This window comes from Fusarium odoratissimum (assembly GCF_000260195.1).
Source record: "Fusarium odoratissimum NRRL 54006 unplaced genomic scaffold supercont1.35, whole genome shotgun sequence".
In the NCBI taxonomy this organism is placed as follows: Eukaryota; Fungi; Ascomycota; class Sordariomycetes; order Hypocreales; family Nectriaceae; genus Fusarium; species Fusarium odoratissimum.
In genome coordinates this window covers 211,092-227,700 of record NW_022158718.1, presented here as the reverse complement: position 1 = coordinate 227,700, position 16,609 = coordinate 211,092, and the positions used below count along the sequence as shown (strand labels likewise).

At 48.0% G+C, this 16,609-nt stretch overlaps 8 protein-coding genes across 8 annotated transcripts; 4 read left to right on the top strand and 4 right to left on the bottom strand.

Moving 5' to 3' along the window:
* Positions 1-1,248: 1,248 nt before the first annotated feature.
* Positions 1,249-3,526, bottom strand: FOIG_13745 (uncharacterized protein; the record flags this gene model as incomplete). The annotated part of the gene is made up of 2 exons (XM_031214906.1): positions 1,249-1,313; positions 1,354-3,526. The coding sequence occupies 2 exons, from the start codon at positions 3,524-3,526 to the stop codon at positions 1,249-1,251; spliced, it is 2,238 nt and encodes a 745-aa protein (XP_031055422.1).
* An 860-nt stretch (positions 3,527-4,386) lies between these two features.
* Positions 4,387-5,914, top strand: FOIG_13744 (uncharacterized protein; the record flags this gene model as incomplete). Its single annotated transcript, XM_031214905.1, has 2 exons — positions 4,387-5,306; positions 5,362-5,914. 2 exons carry the CDS (start codon positions 4,387-4,389, stop codon positions 5,912-5,914), a joined length of 1,473 nt encoding a protein of 490 aa, XP_031055421.1.
* Positions 5,915-6,418: 504 nt separating this feature from the next.
* FOIG_13743 (uncharacterized protein) lies at positions 6,419-7,449 on the top strand (the record flags this gene model as incomplete). The annotated part of the gene is made up of 1 exon (XM_031214904.1): positions 6,419-7,449. One exon carries the CDS (start codon positions 6,419-6,421, stop codon positions 7,364-7,366), a length of 948 nt encoding a protein of 315 aa, XP_031055420.1. The 3' UTR covers positions 7,367-7,449.
* A 331-nt stretch (positions 7,450-7,780) lies between these two features.
* FOIG_13742 (uncharacterized protein) lies at positions 7,781-9,098 on the top strand. Its single transcript, XM_031214903.1, has 4 exons — positions 7,781-8,257; positions 8,308-8,325; positions 8,377-8,493; positions 8,544-9,098. The coding sequence occupies exons 1-4, from the start codon at positions 7,801-7,803 to the stop codon at positions 8,831-8,833; spliced, it is 882 nt and encodes a 293-aa protein (XP_031055419.1). The 5' UTR covers positions 7,781-7,800; the 3' UTR covers positions 8,834-9,098.
* A 454-nt stretch (positions 9,099-9,552) lies between these two features.
* FOIG_13741 (uncharacterized protein) lies at positions 9,553-10,932 on the top strand (the record flags this gene model as incomplete). Its single annotated transcript, XM_031214902.1, has 7 exons — positions 9,553-9,878; positions 9,928-9,947; positions 9,998-10,034; positions 10,082-10,149; positions 10,205-10,563; positions 10,618-10,713; positions 10,773-10,932. The coding sequence occupies exons 1-7, from the start codon at positions 9,563-9,565 to the stop codon at positions 10,930-10,932; spliced, it is 1,056 nt and encodes a 351-aa protein (XP_031055418.1). The 5' UTR covers positions 9,553-9,562.
* A 328-nt stretch (positions 10,933-11,260) lies between these two features.
* Positions 11,261-12,735, bottom strand: FOIG_13740 (uncharacterized protein). Its single transcript, XM_031214901.1, has one exon. It carries the CDS (start codon positions 12,645-12,647, stop codon positions 11,316-11,318), a length of 1,332 nt encoding a protein of 443 aa, XP_031055417.1. The 5' UTR covers positions 12,648-12,735; the 3' UTR covers positions 11,261-11,315.
* Positions 12,736-13,209: 474 nt separating this feature from the next.
* Positions 13,210-14,790, bottom strand: FOIG_13739 (uncharacterized protein; the record flags this gene model as incomplete). Its single annotated transcript, XM_031214900.1, has 1 exon — positions 13,210-14,790. One exon carries the CDS (start codon positions 14,788-14,790, stop codon positions 13,210-13,212), a length of 1,581 nt encoding a protein of 526 aa, XP_031055416.1.
* A 653-nt stretch (positions 14,791-15,443) lies between these two features.
* FOIG_13738 (acetoacetate decarboxylase) lies at positions 15,444-16,294 on the bottom strand (the record flags this gene model as incomplete). The annotated part of the gene is made up of 1 exon (XM_031214899.1): positions 15,444-16,294. One exon carries the CDS (start codon positions 16,292-16,294, stop codon positions 15,464-15,466), a length of 831 nt encoding a protein of 276 aa, XP_031055415.1. The 3' UTR covers positions 15,444-15,463.
* Between the last annotated feature and the right edge of the window lie 315 nt (positions 16,295-16,609).

The window sequence follows — 16,609 nt, the reverse complement described above, 5'->3', positions numbered from 1 at the left end:
GTATTTGATGCGACTAGTGATTTGTCGAAATCAAGTGACCTGTTCATGTAGTAGAGCGTTTCTATGAGATGATCTTCCAAGAGGAATAAAGCTTCGATAACTTATTGCTGTGAACTCAAGGTTACTCCACCTTCTCTACTGCCTCGCAGGAGCTACATAAGTAGAAGTTCATCCCACCTGGACCTATACTCTCTTCTATTTCACTCGTCGTCTCAGCCCGAGTAATTATATCGCGGATGGCTTCCGGCTGCCGTTCCCGATAACAATTGGCAGCATCAAAATCCCGATCCTCTAGGTCGAGGAATTCAGGTAATAGTAGAATCTGGCAGTACTTCTTCAGAATCGTTTCATCTGTAACGGAGGCTATGAGAAAGGTTCCTCGTTCCACACCAATCCTGATCGGCTTTATAGTCTGAGGGAAAGCCATCAAATCAAGGGCCTCTTCTACCTCATGACGGTTGAAAGCTGCATCATCCTGGTACACTTGTTGTAAAAACATCTGGACCAGGATGGACATACTGATTTCCACGTGGACAACCGTTTCAAGATCTGAGTGACGGCTACAGCTGATTAAGTCTGGTGGATCTCTCCAGCGTCTATTCAGGTATAATGTAACAAGCATGTGATCTCCTAGGCATAGTAAATGCCGGAAGTCCCTAATCATTCTGAGTGTGGCGTTGGTTTTATCAGCGTCCCAGAAGGCCGCAAAGTAGTTCCCGCGTTTTGAAGTCCGGAAAGCATCGACGGCGGAGATGAGAACGCATGCTATGCTCGCTTTTACCAAAGTATCGTTCCTAAGATGAAGTCTTTTCGGAAGCCTGAGATAAAACCTATCGGCTGAAACAACAATCCAAAGAATGTGTTCTATAAGACGTTGTCTTCCAGCCCATTCAAAATCGGTATCAGATCGACCGCCTGATCCAAGGCAAGCAATTAGAACTTGATGCAACGCATCGAATTGTCGTGTATTCTCCCATTTGATGAGATTCTCTCTTATATAAGCTTCGAATCCCATAGGAGCAATGCGTAATAGATAGTCAAATTTGCATCTCAGTACGCTGCTGTTGAGCCTTGGGTGTGGGTGTGATGGGAGATTCTTAGTTGTTTCAACGAAGGAAGCCCATATCATGTCTAACATCTGTGCTAGTGCCGAACCTTGTATAATATCGGCATGGTGTTTGAGTGAGTTAAGGTGATTATTGAGGCGATATCCTGCTTCATACCATCTGCGATCCTCCTTCTCCATTCTTAGCTTGTACGGCATTGCATATAAGTATAATTCTGGCCATAGGCAATCTCGAAGTAGGCAGGATCTGAAAAGTCTAAGGAATAAATCTTCTTGCGATGTCTGACGATATCCCGTAATCTTCTTTCCATGCTCTGTCTCGATTAGGAAGTCAAAGACCGTTCGGTGAATGGCCTGTACCTTCAGGTTATCATACTTAAGAACAGGAGGGCGTGACTTGTCACCCGATCGTGTTTGACCTGGTATTTCAGGCGTGGTATAATGAATGACTTCAAAGAGGTCGGCAGTTATGACTGGTAGTCTGCTACATAGTTCATTGCACCGTTGCTCAAGATCCGTCGCAGAGAGTTTATCAATATGATTTAAAGGCATGGACCACAAATCATCACTTGATGCCAACATCAGTTCCAAAATAGATATCGTAGGTGCCAAGATTGGTAGTGGGCGGTAAACTTTGGCTGATAGGGATAAGTGTTGCCAGACAAAATGAATAATTTTGAAAATGAGTGCTGTCGCGCCCTGGTAGAGATCAGCATCCTCGCCCATTCTGGTCCACATGTCAAAGTATAACTCGTGAAGCCTGTTAGGCGTCTTCAGAAGTCTTTGTAGGACGTACTCTTTTGAGTCGCCATTTGAAATACCCCGGGCGATCGACCTTGTTACTAGAACAGCCCAGAGAAATACTCCTTCTGCCCTAAGGGTGATATGTATCACAAGGTCCTCGAGACAGATTGAAGAGGTTGCCAGAGCAGTTTCCTTTTTGAGAATAGCCCTTACATATCGCTGGATATCAACCCGTGTTAGATCTTGCATTTTCAAGTCCGGATCACGAGACAGTCGCGTTCGTATAGCTCTTTCTGGGCGGCTTGACATGCAGATCTTGACCAGTGATGATGACATTTGCAGACTGTCGAGAAAGTCGACGAGTTTTCTCACGCCATCATCATCCATGAACTCGTCTAGACCGTCGACAAAAAGACAGATTGGTTGAGCTGGTCGGCCTAAGTAACTAGAAATAAGAAATTGGAGGTCTTCGTTGTCCCAATCACCAGGCGCAGTCTTGCGAGACCAATTTGGGTCTTGCTGTAGACAGCCTATGGCATGCTCCTTATCTAAAGACAACAGTTGGTAAACAAGAGAACACAAAAAGCCGTTGAGACTGCTTTGCATGGGACTGCCAACTTTCCAGAAGAAGTGAGTGAGAATCTGGGCATTGGGTTGCCATTGTTGCAATGAATTAACTGTTCGTTCGTCAGAGATGATAAACTTCATCAACACGCTTTTTCCTGTCTCAGGTCTACCGCTGATCCAGTACCTGCTGTCGGGCGATTTGAGCCATCTGACAAAGCCACCGCAGACTCGCTGTTCATTACTTGAGCTCGACAAATTCTTGAGCTGCGAGCCTGGCTCTGGTTTGTTAGGCGCTTGGTCAGTATCCGGCGTGTTTTCTTCAAAGATCCAATTGAATGTCGATTCATGGCGGCGATGTATCTCGTTCTTTCGATGACTCATATCCTGGTAACGGAAGCTGCGCAGCAGTCGTTCATAAGCTTCGTTCTCTGCTCTACTCTTTTCTCTCGCTTCAGCCTCGGTCAAAATAGTGTCTTTGCCTTGGTCTGTGTGTGACTTGAGTCTCGACAACTGACTAGCAAGCTCTGTTGTGACATGAGCCTTGGTGGATGCCTCAGCTAGACCAACTCGATCTGATATTTGCGTGTTGGCAAGGGCTACTTGTCTTTGGATCAGCTCATGGAGTTTCTTTTGGCTTGCGGATGATGACTGAAGAAGATCCTGAAACTTGTCTTGGAGGGCATTGGCTTGCACCTTGGAGACGTCAAGACTTTTAAAGATACCGACGAGAAGATCTGTCTCCAGAGAATCTTTTGCTTTCTGCAGTTGAACTTCCAAGCGATCGATTTCCGGCTTGTTGACAATGCCTCGGAAAACTGCCCCAAAGCGATCTCGCTTTCGAGGTTGCCGTTGGGAAAGAAAGCGAGCTGGGGTTTTCTTCCTCCATTCAGCTTCGACATCTCGACAATTGCGAGCTAGAATCAGCAGTCTCGAATCATCGATCTTAAGAGGCTGCTGTGAAACCTCCAGTGACTGAGTCAAACTTGAAGCGGTCTCTGCAAGGTTTTGAGCATAGACGCTGAGCTCTGGATCAGGCTCGCCTGTGCGATAGGCATTCTTGCAGAGCGTGGCTGTTTTCAGTCCCACTTCGACCAGTTGAACGATGTTGCACACAAGTCCCAAGGCCGCGAGTGGTTCGAGGCCCGACATATTGGTGGCGTCTATAGGACAGAACTCTGTTATTTGGAGGTGATTTCGGCGGTGGTGAGTTGAAAGTTGTTCTGCGCCCGACCTCGTTTTGAGTTGAGGCCTCAGGTGAGAGCCTCGTTGGGCTGACATACCCCGCAAGCCACAATACCACCCAATGTCTATGCCCAATAGGTGAAGAAGCAAATGACAATGACAACAATTATTGCCGAGAAAAGTTGTGCTGTCCTAGAGGAACGAAAACGGGATTCTCGCAAGGTTGGCGTTATGAATTAACCGATGGACCCCAAATGAGACGCTAACTAATATGAATTCCCGACCGATGACACGCTACCAGTAACACAGACGCTAGAAATCGTCGCTAGCGCATCGGCCTTCTGAAGGCTTAGCGTCTACACAACGATATTGTTGTATTGTTTTGGATGATGAAGCATGTTCATCATCAACAAGCCAATCAACACCGCTAGTTCATTTTCGCAAAGGGCATAATTCGGTCGGTCCTGGTACGACGGTTTGGAGGTGACTCGATCCCTAACTCATCCATTTCCTCAATGGTACCATTCATTGGCAGTATCGAAATTCATAATATTCCTTGGACGAATAGTTTTCTGCTTAGTGAAAACTATATCCCAAATTGGGTGTCGTCTCCCAAGATGACACAGAGAAAATGCTGACCTAATCCCTTGAGTGAACCTTATAGGGCTGACCACTGCAGCCTCAATGTAACCTGGGACGTCTGCCTAATCCAGGCTGAAAGGCAACACTCTTTTTTTCAACCCTGATCATCCTCCCCTTCAAAACCCACCAAAACTCCATTGCGTTCCATCGATTTCTGAGAGCTTTTGTGTCAAAACATCACCAAAATGTCGCAGAGTCGTCGAGATTCTATTGCCGACGACTGGCTTGAAGTCGATAGCGCTGCGTCCGTCATTTCGATGGATTCACGGCCATCGTCTCCATCCCCATCTTTATCTTCCCCGCAAGAGACCCCTGCACCAACGACGCAAGTTGTCGTGTCATCCCACGCTGGCCCATCAAATCCCACATCACAGTCGCAACTCCCATTGCGCCCGAAAGATAACGCCCTCGAGCTGTCCAGGGTCATTCAGGAACAGCAATTATTCCCCGCGCAAGATCCCAACGCGAGGATCTATGTCGATCCATCCAATCCATCATCACGCACCCTACGCCCATATCGCCCAAAGGATCCCGCTGTTGAGTCATCCCCAGCATTTCAACAACAACAACAACAGCAGCAGCAGCAGCAGCAGCCTGAGACGCTATACAATGAGCAGAACCAAGACGTGGAGACCAGTGCACCTGGTGATTTGCACTCCTTCCCGAATCCCAGCGATTATCACAAGGCCTGCCAAGACGCCACCGCATCTCTCGACGCAGCTGCCAAACTCGCAAAAGACATCGGAGGAAATCTGATCTCTACAATGAGTCTGATCCGCTCGACATGCGAACAGCTCTGCACGCAAACAACAGACCTTGGCAAGATGCTCGAGGTCTACGCTCAACACTGGGCTTCCAAGGGCTCCAGCATGGCCTTGATAGACATTCCACTAAATCCCGACACATGGGAAGCCATGTCGGAGCTGAAGGAAGTTGTTCTGAAAACACACAATACTCTTTCAAGTCTTGTTCCACCAGCAGATTTTGGCAGGCCCTTGACAGCTGCAGATATCCCTCTGCATGCTAACTTGGAGCTAGCTCGCTGTCTCGAGGTGTTGGAGGATATTCGAGATCTATTCGCAGAATTTCTGCCCATTCTGAAAGCGTGAGTTAAACCTCCTCCATGTACATACCTTCTGAAGCTGATGGGCGTGCTCTAGGGACTTTGACGAGTTCAGAACCAAGCACATGGGTTTCCCTCCGGCAGCACTACCCGATCGACCTCACAAAAAGCCACACCAGCCACCGAACCCCAAAGTCCGCCAGATTCGCGACGAGCTCTACGCCATGAAGGACCACTTCGTAATGATAAACGTCTTCCTCTCCAGACTAAAAGACTCGCACCCATCGCCAAACGTGACGGATCCATTAATCTTCAAATCATTAAAGCGCATCACCACAGCCATCTCAAACGTGCTCACCAACAACCCTTCAGATTGGATTGAGTCAGATATAGGGTCATCTTCAAGCAAGACCATGTCGTATGCTCAATTCATGACACTAGATCCAGATGTCTTGACCGACATTTCGTCGCATTTACAAGATTTTCAGGATGAGCTTGTTGTTGATGCGAAACCGGGAGAGGATGGATGTGACTTTTCGCAGGAGATGATTCATAATCATCAAGAGTTCATGTTGCTCGAAGGTGGGCAGTTACAGCAGCTTCGTTCTGTTATTGAGTTTACTGAGACCATCCTGATGACGCAGGGCTAAGAAAAGATGAGCCGACGGGGCTTTGATGAAAATAAACATGATTGGAGTTGGTCGGATTTATGAAAATTGGTTGATGGATTATTTTGTTATTGATGCCGGGCCGATATAGAAATATGTCACGCCATTGGTTTTATACGCGCTGGAGATTCTTATCGTGCATGGTTTAGGCTAAATTGACGCCTTGGTTTTGGAGGATTTAATTCTTTCAGGGACCCCGGGTATACGGCAACTGGACTGAGATAAGCTACGGGAAATCGCTACAGACCACACCGAATCTGGAAGCTAGCAGCAGGACCTTTTGTTGGTTTTATGCGTCTGCCTGACCAGGCATCTGAATTATCAAGGTTGCTGGATTTCTTACGTTGCGATGTTACGCAGACCATTAAGAAAGTGGAGAAGGGGGAATACTATGAATAGATTGGCTTGCGCAATGAAAATGACCTTTGCTTTCTTCACAAACTTCAATCACGACCCTTTTCATCTTGAACTCCAACGATATTAGCAATGACTTCTTCAGATATACCCAGCACTTCGGAGTTGACTCCCTATGACTTGGCTGCGCGAGGACGCGAAGTCACCGGTATTTCTATATACAAAGACACCAACGATGATATCAACATGGACACAGTACATGATCTCATATCCGAAATGCATTCGGATGTTCCTCAAGGCGGAACAGACATTGTTTACGGAAAAAGAGAAGCTCAACGTCTTCGTCTCTGGAAACCGACTTCAAGTGCCACCAAGAGTCCTGTCATCGTGTACGTCCACGGTGGGAGTTGGACAATCGGTACTTATCTCGATTCAACTGGCTCAAAGAAAGTCAGCTACTTGAACGACCTTGGCTACGCCTTTGCATCAATCAACTTCACGCTCATCCCGGAAATTACTGTTAAGGAGCAGGTGCAAGAGATTGCTGACTCGGTGGCATACCTGATCAAGCATGCTGAAGAGCTCAACATTGATCCAGAGAGGGTAGTTCTCATGGGCCATAGCTCAGGAGCACATGTCGTTACATTACTAGGCACCGACCCAAGCTATGCTCAAAAAGCCGGATTCAGCATCGACGTTCTAAAAGGCGTCATCGCTCTCGACGGGTCAAACTACAACGCTCTAGCAGAATTCTCCGATAGTGCAGGACCCATCATCACCAACATGATCAAAGGGCTCAGCGATGACCCGGAGCGATTGCAGGACATGTCGCCGACACATCACGCAGCTGCACCGAACGCTGGAGCTTTTTTGCTGTTGCATTGTCAGAGGAAGGGGGGGATTCGCCAGGCGGCTGAGTTGGCTGTGGCGTTGAAGGCGGCGGGGACGAGTGTTGAGTTGCGTGTTTTTGAGGGGGAGGGGTTTGAAGGGCATGTTGCGATGTTGTTGAGGCTGGGGGATGGGACTTACCCTGCGACGGGGGTGATGGAGGATTGGTTGAGGAAATATGTTCCGGTGTAAATGATGTCACGGCTGTGAGGAATGGATATTAAATACGCTTAAAGACTTTCAAATTCCCTAGTCTTTATTTTTCAAGTTTTGATGATGATTCAATGGTGAGTGCATTTAAGCGTCTAGCCATTTCGTTACATTTGTGATTATGCCGGGAGTAGACCGATGCAATAGTAGTGAGGTCTAGCTTGAGATGCGATCAAGACAAAGAAAAGATAAGTTATCTTGCTTATCCTCTGTCATTCTATAAGTATAATTTACTTGGAAGCTCCAGTAGCATTATTGCTGTCTCTTGACTGACACCTTGGCTTGTTCGCGGTGCAGCGCGGCTGTTTGATAATGTGGCGCAGGCTGTGGCTGCGTTGAGACCTCAAGCCTCAACTCAGACGCGTCGCGCGTTCAGGCTTTCAATGAAGCCAATCTCAACACACTCACAGCCCACCATGCCACCTCGAAAAAGAAGTGCGCCTACCGCCGACGCTTCAGAGGAAGCTGCGCCCAAGCGAAGATCTCTCCGGCAAGCTGCCAAAGAAAATCCCGAGCCTGAAGCGCCTCCCTCAGCCAAAGCAAGCCCGCCAAAGAAGGCTGCCAAGGTAGCCAATGCAAAGAAACAAGAGAAGCCCAAAGCACCGGCAAAGCCGTCAAAGACTGAGGAGCCAGATGCGTCAAAGGTGAAGAAGGCAGACAAGAAAAAGGAGCCCGCTCAGTCCAGCTCTCGTGGTGTCTCTGAAGATCCCGATATCGACTCCATCCCGACGGTGAACCCTGATGCTCCGAAGCATGATGGCCAGTGGTACTGGCTTATGAAAGCTGAGCCCGAGACTCGCATTGAGAATGGTGTTGACGTCAAGTTTTCCATTGATGACTTGAAGGCAAAGACAGAGCCTGAAGGATGGGATGGTACGTTGTCATATGCTCGCGATAAATCTCAGTGGCTGACCTTGCTACAGGTATTCGAGCGTACGCAGGTACAAAACCATGTCCGGTGGATGAGATGGGTTGAGGCTGACGTTTAGCAGCTCGGAATAATATGAGAAACATGAACGCCGGTGATCTCGCCTTCTTCTACGCCAGCAACTGCAAAGAACCCGGCATCGTCGGCATAATGGAAATCGTCAAAGAATTCTCCGAAGACAGCAAGTTCCCCATCCTCATCACCCTTATAACCTGCAGCTAACATCACCAGGATCCGCTCGTCGACCAGGCGCACCATACTATGATCCCAAATCCACCAAAGAGAAGCCCATCTGGGACCTGGTCCACGTCGAGTTCAGAAAGAAGTTTGCTGTGCCGATTGGTCTGAAGGAACTTCGTGAGCTGGGAAAGCCTGGTGGGCCTCTGGAGATGATGCAGCTGCTCAAGCAGTCGAGGTTGAGTGTGAGTAAAGTTAGTGGTGAGGAGTGGAGGTTTTTGTGTGAGCTTGCGGATAGCAAGGCGAAAGATGCCGGGTTGAAGCATGATGAGGTCGAGAAGTGATTGACAATCACAGCAGTGTGGCTTGGAATGGAGGACGTTCGTGCCGCGATTGGGCTACGAATAATTACATGTACATTACGATTGGGGGATACCGGTATGTTTAAGCAGAGCAGCGTTAGCCAGTTTCTTGATTCAGTACGCTCACCGATGCCCCATTGCATTGAATCAGGTATCTTCCACCATAAAGCTAGCCAAGGGTCATCAGATTTAACCACATCCTTTGAGACATATCGCGGCCGGCGGCATCTACATAGAAGAACAGCCCTGTCACTCAACAAAAGGGTTCCTCTCATGATGCGATGCAACGATCGCAGAGCTGGTAGCCTTCGAGAGGAAATCCCGTTCACCGAGGCCCTCTGTTATTTAAACAACACCCGTGGCAAGACTCATTAATCATTTATAATTGATAACTTTTAGCTGTTGTACTGCTGGAAGATTGCCTCTATGTATTATGAATGTTCTGGGATCGGAGCTAGAGAGGGAAAAGCGTAACCGTACGCATTCCAGCCAGTGTTCGCATCGAGTCTGACGTGAAATTTGTCCAGTGACTAAGTAATGATGGCGTTGATAGCCCGGCACCAAAGACTCAAAGAGCCAATCTAGATCAGAATAACCTTTAAAATGGGCCAAGTTGGTATGCTTACTGATACAAGTCCACCGCATACGGACGGGGTTTATAATTGTCGTCATTGCCCAATCTTAACCTCGAAAACTTCCTTTCTCTCTTTGATGACAATCTCGAGTACGACATGTACCAATGATGCCGACAAAACGAGCTCCCAGAAAACCTTCACAATTCAACACCACGACGCATCCCACGTGAGACAAGTCGCTGCGCGCATCTCACCCAAGATGACAGAAACCGATATCCACGAACCTCACGACGGCCCAGTTATAATTGCAAAAAGATTGTTCTCTCACACGGGCGGTCAAAGTTCACGGTTGTTCAATGCTGCGATAATATTGGCTGTACTGGGCTTATCCATTGTCGTGTTGCGGATCTGGATAAGCAAGAGAGTTATAAACAGATGGCACCTCGATGACAGTCAGTGGGCGCGCAATCCTCATAGATGCATAGACTGACACCTTCTCAGCACTTATAATAACCGCAGCAGTAGGTTTGGCCTCGATGTCTCGACGATCACGACTGATGTGACGGAATAGGTGTTTGCGACACTGGGATCTATCAGCGCTGCGATAAGTAGGTTTCTACGAGCGAGATTTAACGATCAAAACTGACAATCAAAGATGCGCGCCTCGGTGCAGGTACATGCATCAAAGATGTCGATCCCAGAGGTCTTTACATATTATTAGAAGTGAGATCTTCAAGCCATCATCCGAGCTGCATCACTGATTGGGCATCTTGTCTAGAACGCAAAGTGGGCTGGCATACCGGCTTACAACCTAGCAACCGTCTTCACCAAAGCCTCAGTCTTGATGTTCTATCTCAGATTTACCGTTGACATGCACTTCATCATCTGCGCCTACGCCGTGTTATTCATCGTTGTGGCCAACTGCATATTTCACACCATTGCGGCCATTGCATACCGCTGTCCAGCTTATGAAGGTGGCAATTGCCAAGCTATCGTGGATATATACACAGCATCGGCCGTTATAAACTCTGTGAGCGATCTAATTCTACTCTTGTTGCCATTCTGGCTACTGCATCCTATGAAAGTGCCACTGAGTCGCAAGATTGGAATTGCTCTTATTTTGATGGCTGGCGGTTTGTAAGAATCTCCCGGCCCTTTTCTTCCATGGGGGAAAGTACTAACCCTGTCAAGCGTTCTTATCGTCAGCATCGTTCGACTGGTTTCAACAGTAAAGGTCGACGAGGATTTGGACTTTACGTATAGTCTGGGCTATGGGCTTCTATGGAGGTATGTGAACTTCTCAGGGAAAAGCCTGAGCCTCGTCCTTATGTCTAACGGCTAAATAGCATTCTCGAGCCTTGGGCCGGTGTTATATGTGCTTGTCTGCCATGCCTAAAGCCCATTTTCACGCGCTGGTTTCCGACTGTGAAGGCAAGGTCATGGTTCAGTGGGTCAGAAAAGCAAGCAACACCGTCTAGCGTTCATGTGTCTTTTAAGACAGTTTAGAGGAGCATTATAAACGAGGCATTGATAATGAAAGAAAACAACAGATTTATGCATGGACGTCTGAATAATATTCCTAAAGAAGTCAATAATAGCGTCTCTTATCACATAATTGACTGTCGCAAGTCCTTGACCATGTAAACGGCCGATTCATTGAGTCTGATTTAAACTTTTAATCTGGAAAGGATTTGATCTACCTACTAGGGACAGCTAATACACTGTCAAATACTTACCGGGGCCATAACACTTAAGTATATACTAAATTAAAAATATAAATATATTTATTTATAATTATAAATCAACTTGCTATAATAAATATAAAGTTCGGATGTAGGATCTTTAGTGATATATAATATCTTCTATATATATACTTCTTAAGTATATCACTATGCTAACCCTAGTAAGAGTCCCTGTTCTAACATAACTTCAAGCCATGATACTGGCCTTCTCTCACTACGTAGAATCCATACTTTTTTGACGAGTTCGATGCTTTTCTCGTAGGTGTGGATCTTAGTAAAAGAGACTAAGCGTGCGCTGGCTTGCCGGACTACTGCCCTTTGCTTCTCGTACTGTGGCGGCAGCTCGGAACCGGCAATGAGAAGCATTGGGCCTAGAGTGTTGATTAGAGGGTCATTTGCTGGAATGCTCTCTATCAGTTCGATTACTTCCAAGACTTTGTTGAAGAAGATTATGTCGTTGACCGCATCAAGCTCATCACAGACGCGCTGCGCTTGATAGAGTATTATATCACCAAGATTTCGATAGCATTCAGCCAGTCGTGTGAGATAAATGGAATTGCCGGCGTCTCTTGGACTGCAGTCAAGTAATTCTCGTCTCAGATTATTGGTCGTCTCTTGGGAGAACTCTCTTGACTCAACCACTCGACGGAAGTAGTGGCCGATCTTTGTCAAGACAGGGAAAAGCGAAGAGGCTATTCCAACGACAGGATGGCAAGGAGATTTGGGGGGCCTTTTGGCGATGAATTCGGCCATAGAATCGACACTCTGCTGATGCTGGCTCTGATGTGCCAAAGGAAGTAGGTATGATGAGAAGAAGCTGCAGTACAGGTGAAGCCCAGCGATGTAGAATGAGAATTCGTCTTGGGGCTCGCCACGCGAGAAAGCCGGAACAATACTGGAGGCACCAAGGAGGAACTCCTTGCCATACTCAGTATCTGAAGAATCCAGCCATGCTGACGAGACGCAAAGAATGAGCGAAGTGAGCATCAGAGTATGCATGAGTGGCCCTGGATTTGTTTTATACTGAATGCGTTTAATCTCCCATTGAAGCGAGACAATGGCAAGATTCCTCTCTTGCAAGGCTATTGCCGATCCAGAAGAGTCTGCGGAGAATTCGCTGCGGTGGGCGTAAGACACGCTCTGTACGGCGTGACGCAAGGCTCGAGATCGCTGGAGCAGGCGTTTCAAAGGGTATGACAAGGGGTTGGCTGGCGGAGGGAGCATTGCCATAAGCAGGCAAGCGTTGGTGTACCAATGCCTGAGTATACCATCCTCCGAGGCCGGGCCAGGGCCTGGAGCGATACCTCCCGAGAACGCCCAGGGTCGCTCAATCTGCCAAATGTCGATGCTGAAGTTGCCTGTACAAGGCTCCCCTCTGAGTGTGCAACGAGAGCAAACAGGTTTCCTCTCGTCACATTTGACTTTGCGACGCTTGCACTGCTCGCAGCCTGTTCGCTGCTTGAGCGTCCTGGTCCGCATCAGGATCTTAGCTCGTTGAACTTGGGAACAACGTTGTGACACAGATTGTTTGTGGCTGGCGGATTATCCAATTCACAAGAGTGTTGACTATATGCTTTACTGAGCGCTTTGCCTACGGCCTCGGAAGCTTGCGCGATTGAGTGACGTAAGGTAGGTCTTTCAGTAGAAGGTTGTGAATTATTATGGGACGACAGATGATTAATTGCAAGGGATTAAATGCGTGAGGAGCGAGGGCACCAGAAAGCCGGACAGTGATAACTAGCTCCACCTGACTAGCGCCATCAGGTGGCCGATCTACAGTATCTGTTTTGTGAGGCAACTTCACACTGTGCTAACCAAAGATGGCAAGCAAATGTGAATCCGGTAGTGGTTAGGTTAGTAGTGAGAAGAAAGCGACCCCGTTATCCGCGTGCGATAATCAATTGAATCAAATCAACAGAGATAGGAACACGGCAAAGATAGTCACACCAAAGTAGAAATATATAGGAAAGTCAATATCCTGAAAGGCCAGAATCTATCTAGGAGCTATCTTGAACAAAAGACCAGCTTGTGTAGGCGAGTGTCAAAGAACCACCGTCGACATGAATTTCCGATGCCCATGAGTAGACCAGTAAATGCCCACAATGATCCCCCATATGCCAAACACAACAACTGCATAGTTCATAGTATCCCCATTTACTGGTAGAGTAATTGGAAAGATGGAAATCACACTGATAAAGATTCCCCACAGCACAGTCAGCACATTAATTGAGTATCCGATAAATGGGACCCTTCCAACATCAAAGTATCTCGCCGGCAGTCTAGCTCGGCCGCGACAGAGTAGAACCACGATAGGTGTAGTAAATACTAGCTGATATGCGATCGTGACACTGGATGCAATGGCGTTCCATGCCAAATCGCCTGCGAGATAAAGCAGACCCAGAAGTATAGTGACCACAAATGAAGCAACAAAAGAACGTATCGGGACTTTGAAATCTTGGTTTATATGAGAAAAATAATTAGAAAAGGGGACTCCCTGTTGCCGCGCCATGGCCCAGATGAGGCGTGATGAGCCCGTCAGGATCTGTGAGGCAACAAAAATAGCGAGCAGGGTCATGATGGTTGTCGCCACAGCTAGTCCAGCGCCGAACCCGATAGAGTCGGTGTAGAGCTCTAGATAGACTTGTCCCAGAGACAAGTCCACCAAGTCCGAGAAATCGCCCATCTTGAAGACAAGAAAGATGGCGAATCCGAATGACATGAGAGTCGAGATAGCAACCGAGGTAGTCATGACTAGAGGGATAATTCTTTTTGGATCATGGGTCTCTTCCGAAAGATGCACTACCGCATCAAGGCCGGTGGCGGCGTATGTAGTCTGAGTAAGCGATATCAGGAAGGCCATACCAGAATCTTTCCATCCCGAGCTGTTGATAAACTTGGTGAAGACGTACTGGGCCGATTGATGTTGGAAATCGGATGCCCAGACAGCAATGGTGAGGACTAAAAATACCATGAGACATACAAGTGAGGCTATGTTGAAGGCCGAATAGTACTTGGGAAACACATTGATGGGTATGTCGAGTAGGCACGTGGCGCAGTAAACAAGAAAGACCTGATAACGGGGCCACTCATACCCATTGAGGATAGTCACAAGGGCCGTGACGGTCTGCGCGCCAGCGAAATTTGCCGAAGCGCCAGCTGTTAGGTAGGCCAGAATATTCATCCATCCAGTCAAATAGCTGAAGAGACCAGAGCTGGTGTGACTCATCAACTGAGTGATCCAAAACTGAGAACCTCCTGCATGCGGCCAGGCTGAAGCCAGCTCAGAGAGGGACATGGCGGTCATGAATTGGAAGAAGCCCACCAGAAGAGCGCCATAGATCATGGCAACAGGCCCGCCAATATAGACGAACGTGCCGGCTATGACGAGGTAGTTGGACCAAGAGGCCATGACGGAGAGCTGGTAGCCCAGTAAAGACCAGAACGAGAAACGTTTCTCGAGGGTGACTTGGACGCTGTCGCTGATTTCCTTGGAGCAAGCATGGCTCTCGGTGCTCATACGCTTCACGTTATCGATGTCTTTGTTGCCCCCTTCTGACAAGCTCGGTAAGTTTGGTCCGACATTTGGGGATGCGCTGTGATCGAAAGATATTGGCTGAGACATGAAGTGCGGTTCGTGGATGCGAGCGAGATGTTGACGGGATGCCAGAAATTGGTTGTATGGGTATCATTGAACAAGGTGACGAGTACGCTGGTTTGATATGGAAGTGGGAGAAATTCAACTCTATATAAACTGTAAAGAACTTGAGCCTCATATAGGTTTTGCTATTATAATACGGAATCTGACGAGGGGACAGGAACGGTTGACTGATAAGAAAGACACAAGATCATTGCCCGAGGCAAACAATGTGCCAGCCAAGGGGGGATCGGTTACCCCGGAATCCCCAGATTCCCAATCACGGTCCATTTCCTGGGGGTGGGGGTTGGGTAGATTGACTAAAGGAGCGCTATGTCTAGGGTGGGTCACCTCGCACTCTGGCCTAGTTGGGTTAAGCTCAAGATAAGGATGGGATTACATTGACATCTCACTACTGTTATGATGGTCCGTAGGAACCCGTCTCATGACTAGCCTGCAGAGCCTGTTGCTCTCAATGCACCCGTGCGCACAATATCCAGGTAAAAACAAAGAATCCAACCCATTTAGCCATAAGATTAGGAATCAAATATTCGATTACTTGCTAAGTTTTCTAGAAGACCTCCAGTCACCACCCAGACTATGCTTTCTCAGTCACTGAACAGACAAACAGGCCAAGACACGTCAACTGAAATTGCCACTACTAGTTCTGTTGATGCGATTGCCGGGCCTTCTTGGCCTTTGCAGCAGTTCGTGGCCAGTCATCGAAGAATCGACCATACATGTAGGGACGGTAATCAACGTCGGTAGCTAGCTGGACCTGTCTGCACACCTTGGTGTTCATGATGAAGCCAGACGAATACGCCGAAGTGATCTGGCGAACAGGTACAGTGTGTAGCGGATCATCGTCAGTTCCTTCGAGGAATATTTGGGTCTTGTTCACATCGGCGTCCTGATGCATGTAGGTCCTCTGAGTCACTTGGAATTCAATAAGGACCGGTGCGTGCTGAAGTCCACCGGCAGCATTGATTCCCGTCTTGAGCTCATAGAAGGTAGAGGTTGTAGGCTCTGGGGACGAGAAGAACTCTGGAGCCTTGAGGACGGTCTCAAGTCGCATCTCGGCGCCCTTGCGCTGAGCCATGACGATTGCTTTCAGGCCATTGCCCATCAGATGCACCTCGCCCAGTTTCTTAGGCATGGACCAGGCCTCACGGCCCGTAGCCATTGACTGATCTCGAGTAACGAAGACGGAAAGCGAGTAGCTGCCGGGACGGCCTTCGTAAAGGACGTCGATGGAGACAACGCCAGCTTCCTCGTCTTCGCCGGTCCGTTCGCCATCGATCTCCTCACAGTTGGTGCAAGCATAGAAGCTTCCTGTGGGAGGAGATGGGATCTCGAAGCAGGGTGGGACCACTGAGCGAGCGAATTCCTCTGTCGTCACAAAGGCCGCACCTACAGCGTGAACATTGGAGTTGACCTTTGTATAGAAGGAATCATAGGCCTCGACCTCCTCAGCAGTTTTGACGTAACCCATCGTGAGGTTGAATCAGTAACGGAAGGGAGTAATTTTAAGTAGGGTGACTATAGGTGATTGGAAAGTATCTTGATGCATGAAAAAGGTGATTATCTCCGTGTGAAGAAGCAGCTAGATCCGTATTTAACCTTGAACCACAGCGAAGGAAGGAATGGTGATGCTTTTCTCTCCCATTCCAATTTGAAGTACGCAAACAGATAGCACTTGGTTGATGTTCTTCGCATCCCGCGGACTACGCGGGATGCGAGAAATTACCATACATCTGCGGAACGCACTTCTGAGAAGTGGCTACTCCTAGCTATCAAGTCTCTTTCC